At 43.6% G+C, this 19,738-nt stretch overlaps 2 protein-coding genes across 5 annotated transcripts in view; both read right to left on the bottom strand.

Annotated features, from left to right (window-relative positions):
- scaf8 (SR-related CTD-associated factor 8) overlaps nucleotides 1-690 on the bottom strand; it is a 59,616-nt gene extending 58,926 nt beyond the window's left edge. For 2 of the 3 annotated variants that reach the window (XR_015109664.1, XM_086181811.1), the window contains exon 1: nucleotides 528-690. Coding sequence is in view for 1 of the 3 variants with exons in the window: in XM_086181811.1 (XP_086037937.1) it covers nucleotides 528-557 (30 nt within the window). In the remaining 2 variants the exon portion in view is untranslated. The remainder of the gene's footprint in view (nucleotides 1-527) is intronic. The other variant, XM_086181812.1, reaches the window with a different exon arrangement.
- Nucleotides 691-821: 131 nt separating this feature from the next.
- LOC147246793 (connector enhancer of kinase suppressor of ras 3-like) overlaps nucleotides 822-19,738 on the bottom strand; it is a 48,674-nt gene continuing 29,757 nt past the window's right edge. Inside the window, exons 10-25 of one of the 2 annotated variants that reach the window (XM_086181813.1) lie at nucleotides 18,746-18,870; nucleotides 17,377-17,567; nucleotides 17,198-17,284; nucleotides 16,833-17,083; nucleotides 14,459-14,496; nucleotides 11,752-11,794; nucleotides 6,343-6,396; nucleotides 5,918-5,957; nucleotides 5,370-5,539; nucleotides 4,344-4,417; nucleotides 4,163-4,234; nucleotides 4,018-4,082; nucleotides 3,812-3,936; nucleotides 3,321-3,672; nucleotides 2,249-2,439; nucleotides 822-2,119 (exon numbers count right to left, since the gene is read on the bottom strand). In XM_086181813.1, coding sequence (XP_086037939.1) covers nucleotides 1,919-2,119; nucleotides 2,249-2,439; nucleotides 3,321-3,672; nucleotides 3,812-3,936; nucleotides 4,018-4,082; nucleotides 4,163-4,234; nucleotides 4,344-4,417; nucleotides 5,370-5,539; nucleotides 5,918-5,957; nucleotides 6,343-6,396; nucleotides 11,752-11,794; nucleotides 14,459-14,496; nucleotides 16,833-17,083; nucleotides 17,198-17,284; nucleotides 17,377-17,567; nucleotides 18,746-18,870 — 2,079 coding nt within the window. In that variant the 3' untranslated portion in view covers nucleotides 822-1,918. Of the gene's footprint in view, nucleotides 2,120-2,248; nucleotides 2,440-3,320; nucleotides 3,673-3,811; nucleotides 3,937-4,017; nucleotides 4,083-4,162; nucleotides 4,235-4,343; nucleotides 4,418-5,369; nucleotides 5,540-5,917; nucleotides 5,958-6,342; nucleotides 6,397-8,337; nucleotides 8,465-11,751; nucleotides 11,795-14,458; nucleotides 14,497-16,832; nucleotides 17,084-17,197; nucleotides 17,285-17,376; nucleotides 17,568-18,745; nucleotides 18,871-19,738 lie in introns of those variants that run through there. The other variant, XM_086181815.1, reaches the window with a different exon arrangement.

Raw genomic sequence — 19,738 nt, 5'->3', positions numbered from 1 at the left:
CTACCGTTAGCTTTTAGCTCTTTGCTACCTTTAACCGTCTAAACGTACGTGAGGATTGTGTTTTTTCTGCTCAATGCAAATAAATAAGGGCCGGATAACTATTTCCGTGGAGACTTCGCCGCACCATAATAGCAATCATGTAGGAAAGCAGCCAACGTCAATATGTTTGTTGCGCTAAATTTTGGATTCCCAAGTTATCACGCAAGTGAGGCGGCTTTGCTAACTTGCAGACGGCTAACGTTAGTTAACATTAACAGGCGACCGGGTAGAATACTCGTCCTCATAGACTGGCACACTGGCAATAATCTGTTTTTAGAACGAAATCAGTTCAATTCCTCGGTTCAGAAATCCACCACCCGTCTATATTATTGAGCTCAGATGGGCGGCCTTGTGTGAGACAGCCCTCATTTTCAGCTATTTATGCTAACACCAGCTAGCGCGAGCTAACGCTACGGCGAATGTAAAAAGAAAATACATCGTCGGTTGCTGGTGTTTTCGAAATCTTTCAAGGGGGGTTTCAAACAAACCTCGTTGTTGAAGGCTTTGACGGCCTCCATGCTGTTGTGTTTCGGCTCACAGGTGACTAACTCCTCAATAACAGGTTAGAGACATGCATGCTCGACGTTTGGTGAGATGGAGGAGACTGCCAATATGGCGCACAACCTCAATGCGAGATTTGCGACCCCAAGCGTCAACTTGAGGGTACTGCGAGTACTTCATGAGATACCGAGATAGAGGCTACTACATGTATTTACCACATGAATACAAATACTGGGCAAAGTATTCAGTCTTCAAGTAACGCTTTATTTTCTTGTATACAAACAATAACACAGACTTTCAGAACAGAATTGAAATACACATTGAGATAACTCTGCAGATTAATGTTCAACTACTTAAAAGTTAATTGACAAAAAAAAAAGAAAAAAGATTGTTGGGCCCCACCAGTTCATGGAGCAGTACTGATCATTAATTACTTTGCAACTGCTATAATTTTTGAATGTGCTGAATTAGAGTATGGAATTTTGGGTCTGTTAAGGACTTTTTTTTCCCCCAAAGAATTGTCCATCATACATTAACTCCAGTATATCCTTTTGTTTCATAATAAAAATGGTTTAGTACTATCTTATCAATGTTTGTGGGTTGTAATATTTGCATTTAGGCTGGGATTTTGTTTCAGAAAATTCATCACCGCCCAGCCTCTTATTGAAATGAGATTACTCTGTAAAACAAATTTCAGAGTCTTGATTTTAAATATTGTGTTTAAAAAAAGGTGCGTAATATGACTTCATAAATAATCTTCTTTTACACTTGAAATTAAACAAATTTAATTGTCATGATCTATGATTTACAGTTAATTGGTCAATGCAGAACTTGTGGCTCAATCTGGAAAGTCAAATACACACTCAAGATTCTCAGCAGTGACACGTGTAACAGGCAACGATGGTGCATGGCACCAATAATAGACTGGAAACTAAGTTAAAAACACAATCAATGACATCAAAATACATAAAACATCCTATAAAAGCAAGTGTTTCCATGCAAATGTCAATGGGCCTGTTATTTCAACACACTCCATCATTCTGCATATCAAAACAAAATACACAGAATCACAACATGAAAACAATCACCTGGAAAGTCTGCAGGCGTTACAGATCGAACAGTAAAAGTAATACGAGGACACATTTCACATTTTGATGTGACCTGCTAAACGTAGAAAGTCTGCAGCGATTCCCACTCGGAATCAAACGGCGTTCTTCTTCACAGATCCTTTTACTTGTTGAATGGCACTCCGTGTCCATTAATATGGTACAGTAGTTTCAGCTGACAACAGCGGTGTGTGTGTGTGTGTGTGTGTGAGAGAGTCCAAAGTATGTGAAGTCCTCTGAGTCCAAACAGTGAATACAGCCATGATGAGTATTTATAAACTGGTCTCCACCACAGGAACAGCAATGACTGATGCTGCAGCTTGAGTGGACTCTGGCTCCACCTGCTGGTTATTATTGGCACAGATCTCCTGCACGAGGGGTGCGTTGGCCTCCTTCCATTCTCTGAACTTGAGTGAAGTAAGCTCAGGGTCCGACAGCACCTGTTCTATCGCCTGAAGGTCCACCTCTTTTGACTGACAAGACAGCAAGAAAGAAAATTAGAAAAATTAAATTACATTACAACACTGTTTATTTGTGCGCTAGTATTACTTCAAAATGAAGCCCCTTATTTTTAAAAGAAGGCAGAGTAACAAAAGACACACCTTTAATGTGCTGTTCAGTGTTCTGATAAGGTGCAGTTTATCATTGACAGTCTGGTTTTTACAGCGTTTTACAAAGGAGGCCCTGAACTCCCTCTTGGTGGATGGTTTACGGTCTCCTATAGGCGAGAGGCTGGCCTCCTTCAGGTGGATGTACAGCTTCTCCATTTCATCTGAGCAGTTCCACTGGCTCCCTGCAACAACGTAAAGTAACACGTGACATCCCCAATATTACACAGAGCAAAACACACTGATGCAAAACTGACAATACAGAAAGATACAGTGTTTAAATGCGACTTAGTAAAAGGGACTTCTTGGTATTTCAAAAATAAAAAGTTACAACCTCTAAGTAACAAACTCAAAATTAAGGAAAGAAAAAAAAGAAAAAAAGAACCATCAACCAATAAAGTTCAATAACCTAAATCCAATCCCGAGTAATCTTTTAAACCAAAGGGAAAATATTCATCTGTTTTCCCAGTAATATGAATCTTTAGATTATCCATTACCACTGCCGAGGAGGTTCCGTTTCCACTCTTATCTGTTTGCTTGTTTCTTTACAGAATTGTATGAAATCTATTCTGGGGATTTTCACAAAAGCTGGTGGTGGAGGTGGAGGTCGGGGGGGGGGAGGGGGGTGTAGCATGGGCCAAGGAAGAATCTCCAAAATAAAAAAAAAAAATTCATCCAACAGTTAAAAGCGAGTTGATTCAACTGCATGCAACAAGAAGGAGCACCCAACGGGAAATGCTTTGTTTTTAGCTCTGGTAAAAGTGGTTGTGACAGTGGTGAGCTTGACAGTCACCACTCCCCCCCCAAAAAACAGCACTGATAGACGGACACTCAAAATAATTACATGGAACCCTGTTTTGCTGTGAGAGACGAGATGTTTTCTACTTGAGAGGAGAAGTAGTTTTGTGCTTTGTCACTGGTGACAAAGCATGGACACACCCACTCAAAAGGAATGTGCCGGAATTACCGACTAACCTAATTCAGAGAATGAAGTTTGAAGCTTTTGGAGCATAAAAACAACTTCAAACAACAACCAACCACTTCAATGAGGGAAATGAAGTCCCACCTCTATCTTCAGCACCAGATCCACCCCTGGGTGCCTCCCCCTCCGCAGCAGGTCTTTCTTCAGAAGACTCAGTTTCTGAGGATTCTGGGGGAGCTGAACCCTCCAACTCATGGGAGGTATCCTCCTCTTCCGCCTCCTCCTGTGGAGGTTGATGCGAGTGTACCTGGACTGAACACACCACTGCGGTTTCCGCGGGGGGAGGAGACACCTGTGAGACCAGGTCCAACCAGGACTGACGGTGCTTGCTGAGCGATGAGGCGGAGCTCTGCGATGTCATTGTACTGACGGGCGAGGACAGCGATCCGTTAGCTTCACTGGGGACTGTGGAGGAGTAGGGTGGAGGGAGGGTACCCTGAGGGACAGAAAAACCACCATCAGGTCTCACAGTGTGGGAAACAGCAGCGAGCCTGCTATTCCAATACTAAAATCATTCCTCCTCCAGTAGAGCTGTGAGCAGTGATGCCATCTTTGTGGTGAGCGACCGGACTGACCTGATTTGTGCTACCCGGGGGACCAGATGCATCAAGGGAGTCCCGCAGGGTCTGTTCAGTGTACGGCGGAGGTGGGATCTCTGTGGTTTCAGTCTCTTCATGGTCACTGGCTTCACTATAACACTCTGAACACCACCGTACGAAAAAAAAGTCACAACACCTTCATTGAACAGTTGATAAAAACAAACACTGTCACAGGTCCTCACCCACTCCGGTGTTTCGTTCTGTCGGCTCATAATGAATGGAGGCAAGTCCGAGCTTATTCAACCATCTGGCAAAACATGGAGACAATTTACTAAACACCACCTGTACAAACAGAGAAAAACTCTGTGTGTGTGTGATTTTACTTACAAGTTCATGTCTTCGTGGCTCTCAGCAGCAAAATAAAACATCATGACTTGAGGATGGCAGGCTTTGAATGCACTGAGCAAGGAGCAAACAAATGCAAGTTAAGCTCCTTGTCATTGTCCCAGGTCAGAGTCAGAGTTCAGGCTACGAGTGTGGGAGAGCAGGTGCTGTGCTACGTGCTTACTGTTTCTTCTTGCACTCTATGGCGCGGTCAATCATGAAGTTGGTGAGGTCAATGTAGCCGTCCGCTTTTTCTGCCTGCAACACAGAGATTCAAGAGCGAGCGTGAAAACAAGTCAGTCACTTCAAAACCACTTCCTGACAGCGACGCCTCCTGTTAAACTGCACTCGGCAACTTCTTCTATTCCGTCCTATTGTGCGATGGAGACATACAGTAGAATCTGTCACAATGCCAGTAAATTAAAGTCCTCAGTTACGTGTGCCTGTTTCAAGCCATACAGGAAGTGCAGTGACGCTGCTTGGCAGCACCCCCAGTGACAGGCTGGCAGGGAGACGTCTGTGTCAGAAACAAGTGTGAGTCATCGACCAGGCTGCGGCTCCAGAGCCACACAGATGCGGTCTTTCCTCGAGCTTACATAAAAACATTGACAGCAAATATCTGGAGCAAAATTTAAGAAACTCTTTACTGTTCAGCTTTTTTTTTTTTTTTTTTTACACGAGAGCTTCTGGACAGTAACGACCTCTGGCAGGGATCACAAATGGCAGAGGGCTGAACAAGATGAGATTTTTGCTAATATCCAGTAAGTTCATATTCTACTGATCTGGTTGATAACTAATAGCATTACATATCCACTTTTTCGCCACCCAATCAGAGATCATCTCGTGTCTTCTGGAGCGGAATTAACGCCATCACGCACTCGTGTCCGAACGGCCCGCACAAATATAAAATACAGTCCTTAAATGTGTATCTAACATTAAAGCTTTGTGCAAAATACAAAAACGTAGTTACACTTGGATCATTTAATTCAAAACATGTCACATTACTTTGTCCATTACACCCGGGGTATGGTATCGATCATTTCGTCAAGGAAGTAGCAGCTTCATATCTTTATCAAGATGTTTGCAGATTCCCTTTAAAACCAGCATCAGCTGATATTATCAAGTACGGCCATCTTAGACAATGTTTGAGCAAGCATACATCATTCCAGGCTCCTTTAAGAAACCCAAGCCCATCACAGCGATTACTCACCTGCTGGTTGGCGTACCAGTACAGAGACGTCTTCTTCAGAGCAAACCAGTACTTCTTCCACTTGATACCAAGGAAGCCTTTGCTCTCTTTCTTCCTGTACAGCCAGCCCTGGTGATCAGGCTTGCCCAGCTCCTTAACCGAGACCCGTCTTCTGCTCATTGTACCATTGCCTGAGCACAGAAAACACATAAATGCACCGAGAACCTTTCCCCTCCGTCCAGCCGGACACGGCAGCCTGCACTTATTGCACCGGAGGACGCAAGAAGTTGTCTGAGAAACTCTCCAAGTTTTATAATAAAACCCATTATTCACAATTGCCTACTTGTTCTAGTAATGAATCAGTCAGCTATGAGGAGACGTACACAAAAAAAATGTTGGTGTTGCAGAGGAAGAATCTAAGACACTGCCACAGAGAGCTAAAGTTTAACTGAAGTTAGCATCTGCACACACTAATTATGCTACCACTGCACACACGCCCACAGATGGTCCAAATTACAGTTACAGGTACATGCAGACTGAGCGATGAGAACTCATGGGGGACAACTTACCACCTTGGCTCTTCTTTTTGGATTTGTGTCGTAGGGAAACCTTCAGGGGAGAAAACGTCAGGTCAGAGAGTCAGAGGCAGACATCAGCGCGCTGAGCTGAAGAGGCTGTCTGAAACATCCTCTTCCTCAAAGCAAGTGTCACATGTGTTTTCTGTCCCTACACGCACGCCCACGCGCGCGCGCACACACACTTCAAACATCCTCATCTGTGACCTTCTGTCTTGAGCTTCATGTCTTTGTTCTTTAGCCTACTCGTCTTTTCTCAACATTTGACTAAAACTACTGTTGCATGTCAACCACTGACACTATAGACACTTGAACCGCATCACAAAACAGACGTAGAAGTGATGGTCATCGTTTAAACTAAGAAGGGCAGAGTTTCTATTTCATTACGAGAGAGACGAAAGTAACATCTGCAAACTTACAGGGTTATAGTCATCAGCAGCCATGGAGGGAGACACCGATATGGGAAAAGCAGCCTGGAGGGAGAGAAAGTGATGATTTGTAGGAAGGTTCGTGGGTTGACAACACTCCCCACAAGTGAGCAGAAAATGAGCTTGTTTTCTGCCAAGTGTGACAAGAGGAAGTGACGTCATGGACAAATAACCCAATTTTGACCAATGTTATCAAGAGTGAACAAGACTCATAAAATGAGTCAGAAATAGCTGGGGAAGAACATATAAAAAAAATGTTTTAAAAAAGACTTCCATTTCTAGAGTCACAAATGTCACTGTCAACAGTTTCGTTCAGCCTGCTGCACCGCGTCTTGTCCTTCATAGATCACATCTCCGGTACATCAGGACCATTAAACACGTCAAGCAAAGAGAATAACAGAGGAGCATTTATAGTCGCATTTTCTCAAATTCTTTGACACGAAAGATATTGAGAAATCTCAGATGCCATTATTGACCAACTTCCTCAACACACTTCAGTTCCCTCTTTTTACAGTGGCAAAGCTGGCTGAACCCATTTTAACAGCTTGGTTTCACTTGAAGAATGACTGGGATCACATTTAAGTACCTAGACAGAAATGAACTCAACCCAATGCGCTTTTCTACATCACACTAAACAACATCCAATCCTTGTGGTGTGGTCCCGTCATAAACAACGGAACAGAAGCAAAGTAAAGTTTGAGGTCAGAACATGGAAAAGCACAGGTGGCAATGCAGCCTTTGGTTTAAGACCTGACGCAGCTGTTCACTTTCGAACCCCCCCCCCGCGAGAGCAGCCAAACGAGAGACGGGGGCTCATACCTGCGACTTTTACACGTCCAAAGTTGATCCAAACACCTCAAATATCCTCTCGACCTCGAAAAGATCTCACTGTGACAGCCAACAACTCTTATCTACCACTAACCTCTATGTGTGTGTGCGTGTGTGTGCGCGCATGTGTTGCTCAATGCTGAGTGCATCATTTCTTGTTTTCTGGGTGATGCGAGCTCACTGGCTGCCTGTGGGAGTCAAGTTAGCCGCAGTGGTGACCACCCATATGCACCACAGTCTGCATGTCTTCCTGTTACATGTTGTGTGTGTTTTTTAAAAGGCAACTACACTTCTAAAATTCCCATTAAAGAGATGAAGAAGTTGCTTGCCCACATTTAACTTTAAAACGCTGAACTAGACTGAGCCCTGACCTCTCCCGTTTTAGAGATGGGGGTATCAGAATCAGGTGCCGATACTGATATCAGTTCAGATCAGCCGATATGATTGACAGATCAAACATCAGCATGATGGTGCTGATGTTCCCACCGACCCAGAGTAACACACAGTCCTACAGTTCCAGCAAACTGATCAGAAATACATTTAAAATGAACCAATGTGTGTGTGTGAGTTTGCCCTTTTAATGAGAGGGACCGTGTGGCTTCCTGCAGCCTTATGACGTCACCAACATTATGACGCCAACAACAACAATGATGATAACATTCATATCGGCAAATGTATCAGAATCAGGTTCAGAACTGAAAATATATGATGAAGGTTCATCCCTGTTTTGACCTGTTCCCCCCCCCCCCAAATGTATCAAATCAAAAACACTCTCAATGTCAAGCTCAGCGTGACGTAAACATTTGAAAAACAGCAACGCGGCTGGAGCTCATTTTAGCTAGCACTCCATAACCCGAGTCACGTTAAACCTACAACGTCCAAGTTTAGAGTTTAAACCCGTTTACAGATTGCAATGTGTTGTCCCTCTCGCTCTCTTTTTTAAAAAACAAAACAAAACAAAACACAAATAACCGTATTTAACCCCTTAATTAGAGTGTCGGACTCATCTAGCTATCTTGATGTTGAAGCATGTTAAATTGAAGCTGTGGTTTCCTAGCTAGCCATCACACCAACGTGTCTAAAACGAATTAGCTTAAAACAGGTTAAAATTTCATTTTTTTTTAAAAGAGGGATTTTGTACCAAAGTAAATACTATACCTGCCACCACAACTTCAAAAGTAGCAGTTTTGCTCGAAAGCTCCGCTCAAAGTCTGACCAGACCTCGGCGAGCATGTCGGACAGGGACGCAGACGCTAATTTAAAGGGGTGCGTCTCTCCTCAGGTGTCCGGGTGTTTTACCGCTGCTCACCTCGGGGAAGATCGCACTCAAAATCAAGCTGAAGCTCGAGAAATCCTGAAGGAGCACTTGTTAGTGTCGCATGACAACTTTGGTGACTTTTTTTTTTTTTTAAATGATATTCAGGCAGAAACAGGAGTATTTTTTTTCTCACTTGAAGCTCTTGCAACAACTACTTGTGACCACTGGGTGTCGCTAAGTCCCTGCTATCAGACAGCGTCACGTTTCGGAGGAACTCTTAACGTTTTGTGTCTGTTCTCTTAATCTATTCTGTTCGGTTAGGGTCATAAATCGGATTTTGCCAAAAGTTATAGATTTAACATCCAGATCAGAATAAGCTGTTATGCTCTAAAACTGGGTAAAAGGTTTCTGTTGTCTTTAAATTAACTCACACAGAGGAGTAGGGTTTCAAGAGAACACGCAAAGACCCCGCTGCCCTTATTTTGGAGTTCATTACATCTTAATGGTTAATTCAAACAAGACAAACAAGTGTGTCATGTTACAGTGTCCCATTGTGGCTTCAAGAGGCTGCAGCCTAACTTTCATCACCCCTCAGCAGCTCGGTGGGAGCGGGGTTTGTAGCCATAACACTCCTGCCTTATCATCCTGTGCAGCAGCGTGGATGCACTGGCCGGAGTTTGTCTGTGGTGGGATGGCAGTAAACCAGCAGACACATTCCTTAGTCCAGCATTATTATAGTCTCCATTTCTGCTTAAATAGACAGGGGCCTCTTTTACTTCCACGCGCTATTATTCAGGAGTGAGTGTGATCTGGAGAGACTATGACAAGCCCCCTACCTACACATCTCTCACACCAGCTTCTTCTTCACTTCTCCTCCCATTTGTCACCCTGCCTTTCTCATCCATATCAAGTAACTTCCTTCTATAACCTCTGACCTCCTGAAAAGCTGTCCTCTCTCTCTATGAACTCAATGAAAAACTGAGCTCCTCTTTTAATGAGGACGAAAGCATGGGCACACCATTTTGGTGAGAATTTAACATTTTTCTAAAGATGAGTGGAAGTTTCAGTGGAAATGCGGTACTCTCGCCTGCGACTCATGTCAAAGGCCCAAAGGATTCATGGGAATGCAGATTGGTCACACCATTGTCGCGCCCAATCTCCCGTCATGATCCATGCTGGGAATTGTTACGGCACTTATCTAATGCAACCCCCCCCCCAAAACACACACACACACACCCAGAAACCGAGGGTGTGTGAGGGAGCGAAACAAGAGAGGGGGCAAACAGAGTGACTATTATTCAGCAGAGAGATCTCTCACTCTTAAAGGGGGAAGGGTGCTGGGCTGGAAATCATATCCCACTCTCGACTGCACAGTTTAGTGCCACTGAGGACACGCAGTTAGGTCTTATTGCCTGTTAAATGTGTCTAATGACAGTCAAAATTAAGTGGTTTTATTCTGTGTCGATGGAATCTGCAGGTGCAAATACAGACAATCCCCAGAGCAACCCCCCAGTCACCTCGCTGCTCCTACATGAGGGCTCCAGCAGGGTCAAGGTTTCCTTGTTTGGTGCAACAACAAACTGCCACACAACTATAAATCTGTACAAATGTGACTTGTTCTCATATGGCTGGTGACTGTCTGCCTGGTGCATCTGACCCCTGTAGAGATGCATGAGTGGTATGTACCAGCAAGGGCCTGACACTAACTCATGCTACTGTCTGTGGTCTTTGGCTGCACAGATCAATTTCAACACAAGAGGAGATGGACGAGTCATGACTCTTACATATTGCGGAAACTACTGGTTCTTAAAGCGATCCGTCATCCGTAAGTGTAGATTAACTTTCAGTTACTCACAAATAGGTGTCTTGAACTCACTAAGTTTTCTTTTCCACCGCTGAATTACCTCTTTATGATTCAAGAAGGCAGGAACCCGTCACATATATTTTAGCTTGAAGCTAAACAACACCAAATTTGCCAAGAAACTGGTTGAGCGCAATCTGCATCTTCTTCATCTGGCTGTGTGCTCGGTAATCTACAGAGACTTTGACTTCATCTGGGAAAAAAAAAGAAAACCTACAACACTTCCAGGTCAGCGTTTATTCATGGGAGCGCTGAGTTGGACCAGACTTGTTCACAGTGGCACCAAACTGGAAGTGTTTGTTTTCACTTTGAATCCTGGAATTTGTGGATTATTCAGCATACAGCTGAATAAAGAAGACGCGGATTTTACTGAGCAATGCATTTCAGAATTTTGTAATGGGATGTTTATGCTATTTTTTGTAGTTGTGATCATGGAGCGCTATTAGCTTCAAGCTAAATATACATGTGTGGCTCTACCCTCATTCTGGAGTCAAATATAAGTCATGCAGTAGAGAAAAAAACATCTTTGTAAACTCAGGACACTTAATTTGGAGTATTACCCAAAATACACATTTTGGTTGAAGTATTGCTTTCATACATCAATGCTCGCAGTCTATGAAACAACGGTGCAGCAGCTCTGAGCAGCTCTTCTGAGGCATGCTAACATGCTAACAAGCTGATTCTTAGCAGGCATCTTTACTATTTTCACTATCTTCCTTTTGCCTGTTTGGAAGCTAACATTTAAGAAGAACTGGAGGAGGAGTTTTGCAGATCATTCGCTAAAAGTCAAACATTTGACTTCACCAAAGGGACTACAATTCATCTTGAAAGGTGGCAATCATCCCCACGAGGCTCATGGTAGCGCTTGAGGTAAACTAGTAGATATCCAGAGGTTTCACTGAAAAAAGTGAAAGCTATGACCTTCCACAAAAGTGAAGATAGCGCCAAAAAGGATTCACCCTTTGGCTACCATGGATATCTGTCTTGCATTTTATGGCCTGTGGTTGATGAGATACTTCACTAAAAGGCAAATAAGTCCTCTTCGTGTTGGCTGAAGTAAAAGTCAGGGGGAACCAGGAATGTAAGTGCATGTCCTGGTTTTCCATTCAGTGGTTATTTCATTTTGGACTGAAGTGGAGGGACAACCTGACGGAACCACGTTGCTGCTCTAACTGCTAGCGTGGCTAAAAAGGCAGTTTGATGGTGTCATCCACGCTGGCCAGAGGCCCGGTCCTCAGTCAGGACTCCTCACAGCTCAGTTTGCGTGTTGTAAACAACGTTGAAAGTGTGTGTGTGGATGTTGCTTTATTTGTGTGAGGGTCTCAGTTACACCTCCGTCTGGCATTAATTAGCGCGGATGTTTGCAGATGTCCTCCACTCCGCCGCGACCACATGCATTACTGAGTCAGTGGGATTGCTGGTGTTCTTGCTGACGGACCCAACGCATACTTACTGCTTGAGAGAAGGACCAGGATCTGATGTGTGGCTGATTATACCTGTGAGGACACACAAGACGGGAGAGTTTAGACAACTCCTCGGCTAAATGTCACACTTAACCAGCATCTGCCTGCAAATTTCCAGCGCATACTTATGGCGGCCGAGCTTAACGTAACTACTCATTATGTTTATCTATGTTCCATCCAGCTCATTTAGATTTGGCCTGAACAGAACAGATCCCATAGAGAATGTTTGGTATTTGGTTGGTGTGCCAGTAGTGCTGATGATGCATTTGGCAACTCACCACAGCAATATGGGTAGAAAAAGAAGCTCGTTGCCAACGCTGAAAACGTACGTCAGTTGGGCTTCACCCCACAATTTCAGGGTATAAAATTGTCTCTCTGCATTTCTCCTTTTTTTTTTTATCTCATCCTGCTGTCTATACATTTTTTCGGAATTTGTCTCCTAGTTTGCCGAGGAGATCCTGATATTTTTTAGCTCTGAATGTTTCTGCTCTCCTCCCACACACACATATAAATTGATGGTTTTGACAAGTGACATAGAAATGAAATTGATGCACCATCACATTTTATGCTTTGTCATGTGGAAAAACAGTTTGTTTTTCCGGATTAACATGCCAAAATTAAGATGACACTCGATTAAATCCAGTGTCAATCAAACTCTATCGCCTGCTTCAAGGCCGTGTGTTCACAAAACCCCGCTGACGATGAGTCATCTGCGTATCTCCAAGATTTACTATAGCATCCATCTGTATATTCGAAATGGGAGTAATGTGTTTTGATTGAGCATGCGACAAACCGGGTGTGATGTGTTCAGCTCTTAGAATAGACCTGCAGTGGAAGGAGGGCGTGGGTACCGCGCCGGGACTTTAGTCATCGATCACGGTGTTAATGTGGGCAGTGATGCTTCCTCAGGCCCTATAGCCAAGTCCAGAGGAAGTATGGGGCCACGGATGAGGAGACAAAGAACCAGTAATCCTCGGATGTCATCATATTTCTTTATTTATAGTTAGAAGTGTAGAAAAAAAATTCAGGATTTGTCATAACGCTGACATTTCTAAAGACTCATGCGTGTGAAGATGTCTCGGGGGTGGATGGTGAAGGTTGGACACGTCGGTGTGTGGGACATTTTAGTCCTGAGAGGCAACAATTTCTTCATAAAAAAGTCCTTAAAAATGTGTCTACATATTTATTAATAACGGATGATCTAATTTAGCATTTAACAAACTGAAGTGACGACTGATATGACCGTTATTTACCAGCAGGGGTTTGCGTGGGCATTGACAGGCATGGAGACTTTTTCAGTCTCAAGCTGAAAAAAGCAAATATGAATTCAGGTTTGTTTCTCTTCTATTGAAGAGGCAAAGTTTGCAACTCATCAGGGAAAGAAGGGGTTTTATATATTTGTTTATAGCTAAATAAACAGTATATTAAAAAATTGAATTGCGATTATCCAGACTGATATTGCCACTGTGATATTAGAGGAAGGCACAGTTTTTACATTATCTTCTCATTTTTACCGAGAAATCCACTAAAATGGTCACGGTGCAAATATGATGTGCAGCACCACAACATTAAACTCAACAAGGTATTTGGAGAAGGTGGCACGGTGGTGCAGTGGCCGGCGCTGTCGCCTCACAGCAACAAGGTTCCAGGTTTGAGTCCCGGCTCCAGCATGGATCTTTCTGTGTGAGTCTGCATGTTCTTCCTGTTCCTGCGTGGGTTCTCTCTGGTACTCCAGCTTCCTCCACAGTCCAAAGACATCAAGAGGGGACCAGGTTAATCCAGACTCTAAATTGACTGTAGGTGTGGCTGGGAGAGCCAATGGTTGTCTGTCTCTCTGTGTTGGCCCTGTGATGGACTGGTGACCTGTCCAGGGTGAACCCTGCCTCTCGCCTGGAGGCCGCTAGGATAGGCTCCACCCCCCTGCGACCCTCAACAGGATAAGTGGTAGAAAATGGGTGGATGGATGGCATTTGTGGTCTTTAACAAGTATTTCAACTTCATGTTATTTCGATTAGCTGTGCAGCCTTCCGCACCCCGTGTTACCTTTGTTTTATTTCACATCTTTTATCGATATCTTCCACAGGGCACATTCTTGTGTCTAGTGTCCTACAATATGCAGATATATGAAGATGGAAACCTTATCTGTGTACTTTTCCACATTATGTTCTGCAGAGTACACAATGTTTTATGCTTCACAACTGATCCAACCTTTATGAACTTGGACCCTGTTCATTTTTTTGGAAATGCCCCCCAAAGAATGCATCATGTTTTAAAAGTGATTTGATCTTTTAAGACAGCTTTGTTGTGAGAATGTGACTTGATTAGTCTTCATCCCCGACCGGATGCGTTGGGAGGCCGTTATTGCACTTCTCTCTCGCTGCTGCCACAAATCAATCCAGTTCATAGGCCGATTGTTTCGTGTGGAATAGATCGTTCGTGCTTATTAATCAGCGGAGAGCTCTCCCATCCTCCGCGTCCTGCATGACTCGCAGCGCTGCTCTCAATGACATTCTTTCTGCTGATCATAAAAGCAGCCCACCCACTGACCCTGCACCCTGTGGCTCGTTTTAAAAAGATTCCACAGCCTGTTGATACTGTTGTTACTCCCTGTAGGAAAATCAGACCCACCCTTCTCTTATGTTTCCATCTCAGCTGTGTGTGTGTGGGAGAGAGAGAGAGAGAGAAAGAGGCACTCACCGGTTGAGGAAGTCACTGCTAGAGTGCCAGTCAGGTCCCTGTGATACATAAAGATGTGTGTTAACATGGGTTGGAGATGGTGTGAGATATATGTGTGTGTGTGTGTGTGTGTGTGTGTGCTTTTTGTAACAAGTGATCATCTGACATGCGAGTTTTAAGGTGTAATACTTAACTGCTGAATTGTCTCCTCGCAGGAAACTAAGTTATAAACACATGTGGGATTGAATCAAAATAAATTACCCAGAAATATCAAAAAAAAAAAACAAAACTCTTTTCAGATCCATATTATCTGTTGTGATTTTTTTAAAAGAACAAAAAACATGCAAAATCAACCAGTAATTCAGGGCATCATTCACTTGTAACCTTTGGTGATTTGTGCAGGCGGGACATGTTAGCGGTTAGCAGACTTAGCAGAGGATTAAAAAGAGTGCAGGTAGTACTTAAGCAGACCTCAGGTCTGCAGAAAGTGCAAATTAGTGAGGACCGCAGGCGACTACAGTTTGGCAAGCATGGGCAAAGTAAGAGTGAAGACGTTGCGGTGAAGGGATAAGACAAGAGGCATCTCAATCAGTAGACGCGCACAAGAAAGAGAAGGGGAACAGAGGTGGAGGAGGAGGTCTGAAAGCAGCCACAGCTTCACCTCTAATGATGAAAGGTGCTGATCCCTTGCAGGCAAACTCTTATTTCCATGAACGAAAATGGTGAAAGCTGTCAGGCAAAGTAATCCTAGCGTTACATTTAAATGTTTAAAAGACAACATATGTGCAGAAATAAGAACCCCCCCACCCCCCACCCCCACCCTCCATGGAAAACCTGTTTGGAGCATATGGTGGCCCAGCTGGGATTTTAAAGTTCATCAAAGAGGGAAGCAGTTTCATAACCATCACCATCTGAGACGCAGAGAGAAAGGCAACTTGATATTAGCTATCCAGTTTCACGCCACATGCTTAAAAAAACAGAGGGAAAGGTTCAGCTCGAAAGGTCGGAGCAGGTTAGCCCGGCGCCGCGTTCGGCCCGACGGTGGAAGTCGATAAAATTTTAAACTATTTTTCATTCTGAGAATCACAGAAGAAAAAAACAAAACAGAATATAGAACAGATATGCAATTACAGTTACACTTTAAGCAGTAATTCCACACCCATTAGTCAAATAAAGACAAGATCACTGAAGTGAACGCCAAATTTTTAATAAAACTATTCAAAACTTACAAAAAGGCAGATAAAGCAACATGGACACTTTTTCCCTGTATTTTTTTCTTAAATAATACTGTAATTCTTCCTCTTTAGATTAGTGGTCTTTCCGTAGCATGAGCTAACGGAAGGCCGTTTGACCTGTGTCGACTAGAAGATTGGTTCAGAACACTGGCTTCAGAAGACCAGTTATTACAGTCAACCAGCTGTATATATAGGCCCTTTAGGTGGGTAATTGTAGAGTAAACTTAAACACAGGATATAAAAGACTGTACTGAGTGCATAGCTTGAAAACCAGCACGGATATTTGTTGGTGACAAGATAAAAACATCCTTTCATCAACCAATGCAGCGATGTCAACTGAAGTGACAGTAAAAATCGACGTATATGCATAGCTTACAAGAGGCAACCATCGGCAGAGAATAATATATCCAACTGGTCACAAACATGTCATTTTAAAAAGAAAACAAACATGTAGAAGCACAGTTGCATTAACAAATTATGCAGTTTTTTCCCCCCCTACTTATTTTATAACTTATTTATGCAGATAAAAATCAAAATAAGCACATATGTGAAATAATATCAGGCAAGTCTTCTGTGGATCTGAAATCTTAAATAATGGTACCAGAAAGCATCACTACGGAGCACTGGAGTGGCCATCGAGAGGAAACAAAGATCTTGTAGTCTCAAAAATCTAAACTGAGTGAATAAGTTATATCTGGTGATGTCAAAACACATTTTCTACCTCTGCCCACATTTCTGTCCTCTCTATGGCTACTCCAGGGCTCTGTACATCACAACGGATTCAGAACATAACTTATTATGTACAGAAGAGTCCACTGACGGCGCACACACACGTCCTACACCTGAACAAACTGTATCCTCTTGAAGCTGAGATGGGACTCAGAGAAGGGAGGGGTTTGTGGGAAGTGTTAAAGGGGTGATGATGTAATGTACTACAAAAGCAGGTTTGGTGGAGGAGTAGTAGTTGGTAGTAGTGGTAACACCAGGGAAATACGGAGCTTGGCGAGAGAGTAGTGTGAGAAAGCCACAAGCTGCCAAAAAAACAGCTGGACGTTAAAATTCAAAGGCACTGAAGAAGGACACAAGACAGGAACAGGAAGCCCCGAACAGGAAGCGCATCATCAGTGAGTCAATAGCTTAAGCCGCGTGATCCAACTGACCAGTAGTGATCGTTCTGCTGTTGTGCGTTTGGAGACGGCGGCTACGGGGGCCTTTTTCATGTCCTCCTGGTAGGGGATGGTGGCGCTGTTGTGAAGGTCTGAGTTTGAGTAGTAGCGGCTTCCCCGGATGTGGTCCACTCTGACGAGGTGTCGTTCCCCCACGGGCCTGTAGGGCGGGGATACTGAGGGGACCTCCTCCGCTATGGTGGGGATCCTCTCGTTGCTCAGGTATCTGTAGAGGAGGTCATCACCTAGATCAGAGAAGATAAGAGGTGTGTTCATCAAAGCCAGTCACAGGAGCAGCTGCAGCGTGTCGAGCTACCAGAAATCCCACATAAATACTCTACTCTGTTGCTTGTCAGTACCTTTTCTGCCCTGCATCCAGGGCTTAGCGTAGGGATCCACCACTCCAACACAGGTGTCCACAGGCATGGAGAGGGGTCGTGGTTTACCTGGAATCAAGCGGTTCCTCATGGTGAATTCCATTATTTTAGGAACTACTACATTGACAATTCCTAACTTCTCCTAATGAAAAGCTACCGACCTCGAGAGGGTTTGTGCTCCCTCATCCTGGGCTGGATCACATTGGCTTCGATGGGACAGCCAATGTTTAGTTTGTCGTAATCAGCGATGGTGCAGCGTCTTCTACTCTCCTGGTCCAGGAAGGAGTTAGGAGACTCAGATCCCTTTGGTCGACTCTTACTGAAGCTGGGGAAGGAGTCTGTTCTCACTTCACTGCAACAGAGAAATGAAAACACTTGTGTTTATTACAGCACAACATGCTAATCCACACCGTATAGAGCAAGACTGAATGTGGCGAAGATGCATTTCAAAATTCAGTCCCTCTATGATTTAAATGAACGTGGCCACATTTTGCCATCTCTCTGGAGGTGGAAGATAAGACAGCCGTTGCATCAGGATGGTGGAGGGATTTGTGGGAGCAGACAGAGTGGGTTGGAAACGAGCACAACAGAATGCCAGGCGAGCGGTAAGTCATCTGAGGGCCAGACTCACTGATCTGGGGGACGCTCGCTGCAGGATGACAGTTAGCCTCTATTCTGTTTGTCAGTTGTTCATTTAATCAGGGTCCACACACATTTTTACAAGTACATTTCCTGAACTTTTCCACACCTCAGAGGGAATTGCTCATCATGATACACGCTCTTAAATGTCTGTTTAGCGAAGAAAAATAACCACAAATTCATGTCTAAATGTACCAGGCTACACTTAATTAAAATGAACGAGTAGCTACAGTTTGAAACAACTTCAACATCTACTGAGGTAAATCACTATTAACCAAAAGAGCTCTTTCAGTCAATCTTAACTGAACCACATATATTCTAATCATTGGTGAAGCACATTTCTTTGAGCTGTCAAAGGTCTTCTGAATTCATTTATTTTTACAAATCTTTTACGGGCCTGGAAGTTGCTATTTTCAAATTCAAGGACTTTCACTGTTGTTTTACCATATGAACCCGGTTTCATCTACTAACTTGAACATGACATGTTGAATCAAACTTAAACTTAAGGGGGTCATATTATGAAAAACTCTTCCATTGCTTGTACCACATACTGGATTTGTATTTCTGTGTGGTGCCTCCTCACTCACAAACTGTGAAATAAGAGAGCCCATTCATTTTGATGTCTTGTGATTCAGCAAGTCGTTCATATTTGATGCCCCCCCCCCCCCATTGCAGCTTGCCTTGAGAGGCAAACTGGATGGGGGGGGGGGGGGGGGCAGCAGCAGGTGCTGAGAAAAAAAACCCCAACAACCCTGAAATGGCTGGAATCATGGCCTGGAGAACTACAGCTGAGTTTTTCAATATATATGCATGCTAATGTTGGAAAATCCACCATCAAAATTGCAATATTAAACTGGAAAAAAAACAGCCCCTTTAAATGGATTATCTCACCGTGGGGTGTATGGCATTGGAGGTGGAGGGGGGATGTAAAAGTCCACGATTGCTGGTTTCTCCTTTTTGGTTGATCCGTTAGCTGAGCTGCAGGGGGACTGGGCTCGGATCAGAGAGGAGTTGTTCTGGGGAATACATCAGAATTCATTAGTCAGTATCTTCCATGAATTCATCAATGATAATGAGCTTTTTAATCTCTTAATTACACCTCAGACAAATCAAGTTATCATTGCAGATTCAACCAACAAATTAAGACGAAATATGACTGGCGGGCCTCTGGGAGGAGCTCACCACATGTGGTGAGACATTTAAGTAAGTGCTTATGTGCTTCTTCCTGAGTATAAACCTTCTCGTTTGAGGTATGGAAAAATTGTGAGTGAAGTCCAAAATAGCCCGTGAGACATGTACTTAAAACTGTACACATTTACCACAGTTATGTTTCCCAACACTCAACACCGTGCGCCTGACTAAATGTACTTGTACTTGTATTCACTAGCACTCTCGTCAGCCCTGATATGTTAGCAGCAGCGGAGTAGATGTAATATGTTAAACTAAACATTAGATTTCATGAATCATCTCTTCTTTCCATCTTCAAATAGTTCCCATGTGTACAAATTATATAGTATTACAAAGCCAGTGTCAGTCACAGCTGAATCAGGATGTAACGTGTCTGTGTTTGTGTTCAGGAGCCTTAATACTGCAGATAAACCAAGATGGCTCGCTCTGATATCCTCCTCACAACTTGTTAAAACGAGATACGGTGGGCATGTTGACATTGGTCACCTTTGTGTTGAGAGTCTCTTTGTTGTTTAGAGAAACACTCTTCTATCTGATATCATCTCATCTCGCTTCCTCTGACTGTAAAACAGCCTCTGCATGATGAGACAAAGCCAGGGCTTGAATTTTGGTGGTCTACCTTTACAACAGGGTTATTGTTTCTGGCTCTACTGAAGACGGCTCAGATGTGGTTGAAAACCAAATCTAATGTGTACA

The sequence above is a fragment of the Aulostomus chinensis genome, chromosome 17 (genome assembly GCF_037954235.1).
Source record: "Aulostomus chinensis isolate RoL2024-O1b breed Wild chromosome 17, RoL_Achi_v1.0, whole genome shotgun sequence".
NCBI classification, from domain to species: Eukaryota; Metazoa; Chordata; class Actinopteri; order Syngnathiformes; family Aulostomidae; genus Aulostomus; species Aulostomus chinensis.
This window is presented reverse-complemented; position numbering and strand designations above follow the sequence as displayed.